Source organism: Plasmodium cynomolgi, chromosome 5 (genome assembly GCF_000321355.1).
Source record: "Plasmodium cynomolgi strain B DNA, chromosome 5, whole genome shotgun sequence".
Lineage (NCBI taxonomy): Eukaryota > Apicomplexa > Aconoidasida > Haemosporida > Plasmodiidae > Plasmodium > Plasmodium cynomolgi.
This window is the reverse complement of record NC_020398.1, coordinates 1-3555: the sequence shown is the minus strand read 5'-3', so window position 1 is coordinate 3555 and position 3555 is coordinate 1. Positions and strand designations below refer to the sequence as shown.

The 3555-nt window shown below is 27.2% G+C and overlaps 1 protein-coding gene across 1 annotated transcript; it reads right to left on the bottom strand.

Moving 5' to 3' along the window:
* Positions 1–2900: 2900 nt before the first annotated feature.
* PCYB_051010 (hypothetical protein) lies at positions 2901–3312 on the bottom strand (the record flags this gene model as incomplete). Its single annotated transcript, XM_004220982.1, has 2 exons — positions 2901–2954; positions 2986–3312. The coding sequence occupies 2 exons, from the start codon at positions 3310–3312 to the stop codon at positions 2901–2903; spliced, it is 381 nt and encodes a 126-aa protein (XP_004221030.1).
* Between the last annotated feature and the right edge of the window lie 243 nt (positions 3313–3555).

Sequence of the window (3555 nt, the reverse complement as noted above, 5' to 3'; positions counted from 1 at the left end):
AATGAATGTTTCATTTTTTTATGTAAAATCGATTCGTTCTTAATATTTGCTAACTTATTATCACAAAATTGTAGAATAAAAATAGTTGAGCCATTGATAGTTATTTTTTACATATTCTAAATAGTAACGCCAGAAATTTTGATTTGTTAATATATAGATAAAAATGTATTTATGAACATAACGGGTAATATACTAGTAAATCTATACTCCAAGATGAACAATCGTTCTAACACACATTCAAATGTGAACGTGGTAAATTGACAAAATTCACACAAAAAAGTGACGTTCTTACACATAGAACAAACACAATTGAAAAAAAAAGTTATTTTTAACGAAAATTAATTTATAGTAAATATAATTAAAATTAACATTATTGTGTATTGATATATTTACGCGTAAAATGAAATTTACCTATTTTATGAAGTGTAATACAAAGAAGAATGCTTTTAATGGATGTCTATGTACCCATAGGTTACATAGCTTATTTTCCGGATATTCCGGTTTCGCTGTTTTTTTACAAGGCATAATATTATTTATTTGGTTGTTTATGAAATATATAAAAGTGAAATAAATGGGAAAAATTCGATAATAGCCTATTTATAATTTTCCTATTAAATCCAGCAATTATAAGAATAAATAAAATTTGTATATACTATTGCTTTTGTGCAATTTTTTCTTCTTATTATGACAATGCTTAATTAAAGGGTCACTACGNTTAAATATTTTTGCGGTTATGCTTTTACATTTATAAAACAATTAATTCCCATATATTAGAAACATGTTTTTAGAAAAATTTAAACTATATCATCAGTTTTGCATATTTTGCTTCCGGCTTAAATAAATACCACAGAAATGTATGTTAAATAGAATTAATCGTTGTATATAAAAAATAAAATATAATAATATAATTATAAGTACATAAAGAAGAGGCTAATGTTTTTAGATAAACCTATTTGGATAATTTTTGAGGGAGCAAAATTAAGGTTAAAATTAATTTAGTAAAAATAAATGTATACTAAAAAATAGAATAATTTAATATCTTAAAATGTTTTATTTGGAGTTAAATAATATTTTTTCCTCTATTGGTTTACATTTTTTACGTTATTCAGTCAGTTATTCTTACAACTTGTATGCACGACATGTTATCGTTTAAAATTTTTTTAGTCGTATAGTTTTAAGGAAAAAAGACAAAAAATAGTGTTGCTGTTAACCAAAAAAATAAAAACAGACAAAATAAAACAAAGTTGCCAGGTCTATATTTATTAATAAAAAATTTATGAAGCGTCAAAAAGGATAATGCACATTTGAATTAAAGTCATAATATATATATATGTATAATATATATATTAAACAAAAAGCATTTTGGTGTATAAAGTGTTAAGAAAATTCCACTGGATTTATAATACTAAAAATTTAGAAATAAAGACACTACTATGTACTGTTGAATTATAATTACCACTAGTGTAATCCAAGTTTCCAATTAATCGTTTTACAATTATATGCATTTGAAAACATCAGGATATCATTTATAAATTAATTTAACAAAAATACAATTAAAAATGAATACTAAAAAAAATGTTACTTCAAATATTGCTTAATATTTAATGGAACATATGAACAAGTAACATTTTAATAATAATTTTGATAATTATATTCATAGTCAAAAGCACCATATGCCAATGAAGTATTTCCTTGCCTTAAATTGGAATTATCGTATAATATCCTCTGTAATCTTTCGTTTATCATTTTTTCATTTTTTTTTTTTTTTCTTTTAAAAAACTTCCTCAAGGGTGTGAACTAAAAAAAAATATATATATACATATAATTAAAATTTAATTTACTTATATAATTAAAAGTGTATGAACAATATTTACAATACTATAAGTTTCAGATTACTTTAATAATTAATGTCAATAACAGAAGAAATGCCACGGGTATAAAGGAATACCTGATATATGTTTCATTTGGTATTGCACCGGCATATTCACTTAATATGTTTATTGTAACACCCTTTACAGTGGAAGTTCCTTCATCTGCACTTACTTAACCATTAAAAATGTTCATTGATTGATGAAAAAATTTCAGAACTATGAGCATAATAATATATTTGTTATTCTATTAAATATTTAAAAATTTGCACTAAAATGCATTATTACCAGAATTTGTAGGTGGTTCAACATGAAGAGTGGGGGTATCAGAACCTACTGGTCTAACCATTGCACTAGTATCTCCTGCATTATGAGGCGTGTCTCTAATAGAGGTTTTCCTAACGGTAGATTCGCCAGGAACCGGTTTAACGGTGCCTTTACAACACATTTTTTTAGCATTAGTAGTTTTATGGCAAAGATACACATCACATGACATTTCATTATCAGAATTTTCACCATCATGAATTTTGTGAGGATAAGGTATACCCCCGCGAAATTCAGTATGCGTGGATTTATTACCAAGTTGACTAGCAATCGCGTTATAACTATCAGGTGGCACTTCATGAAGACTAGTACCTATAGGTTGAGGAATATGTAGATTACTATGAGCATGTTTTTCATCCAAAATTTTTAATATATAAGTATCTGTAGAATCAGGACGTTGACTAGGAATACTTTGTAAGGAATGGGTAGTTGTAGAACCAACTAACACATCACGCTGGAGAGGACCTATATCGGTTAAACGTCATATGTAAGTCTATAATGAGCCAGAGTTACTCGAAGGACGAATAAATACAGATTCAATTGTTTCATGACAAGTTTTAACAAAATTAACAGGTGCCGTTAGGCTCTGTCGGGGTCCAGCTGTTGTATCTGCAATTATTAAATTTTTTTTTGCAGCATGAATTATACTTTTTTCTGGGGTTCCAGGTTCTCCTAACTTTCCGACTGCGGATGATTGTACTAAAATTTTTAATTTTGTTTCGACTTCTGATGTTGCAGTTCCTGGACTACAATTTTCTTTCTCTGTACAAGAAAATTTTGTTGCATGGACTACTTCACCCTTAGGCTTATCTTGATCTACTGAATTTCTAGCATTTTGAAAATTGTTAGTACACTTTTGTATTGTATTTTTTAGATCAACATCATTATCCAGAAAAAATGGTAACAATGTTTTTTGGTAACATTCTTTTAATTTACCTTTTTCCCCTTCTAGATATTTCTTAAATGCAGCGCATTCTTCGGACAAATTTGTACTTAATTCGGGGAACAATTCCTTGATTTTGTTCTTAGCATCACCCAAAATGTTAAGATATTTCTCTAAACAAATTGTATCAGTCAAATCTGTCTTTGGAGCATAAAACGAGACTGTAACATGCCCCATTCTCTATCATTTAATCGTTATTATAGTTTGTTTTTCCTTTTTGTATTGATTTAAATAAAAAATTGGGGAAAACAATTTAGGTATATCAGTAGACACATTAGCAACATTGCATTTTATTTTTTGTGTAACGACCTTAGATTATTACAGGGTTCAGGGGGTTGGTAAATCTTTTATAAAACATCCATTTTTCAAAATATATAATTATATTCTAAAAAATTGCGAGTGTAATAGGTAAATGAATGT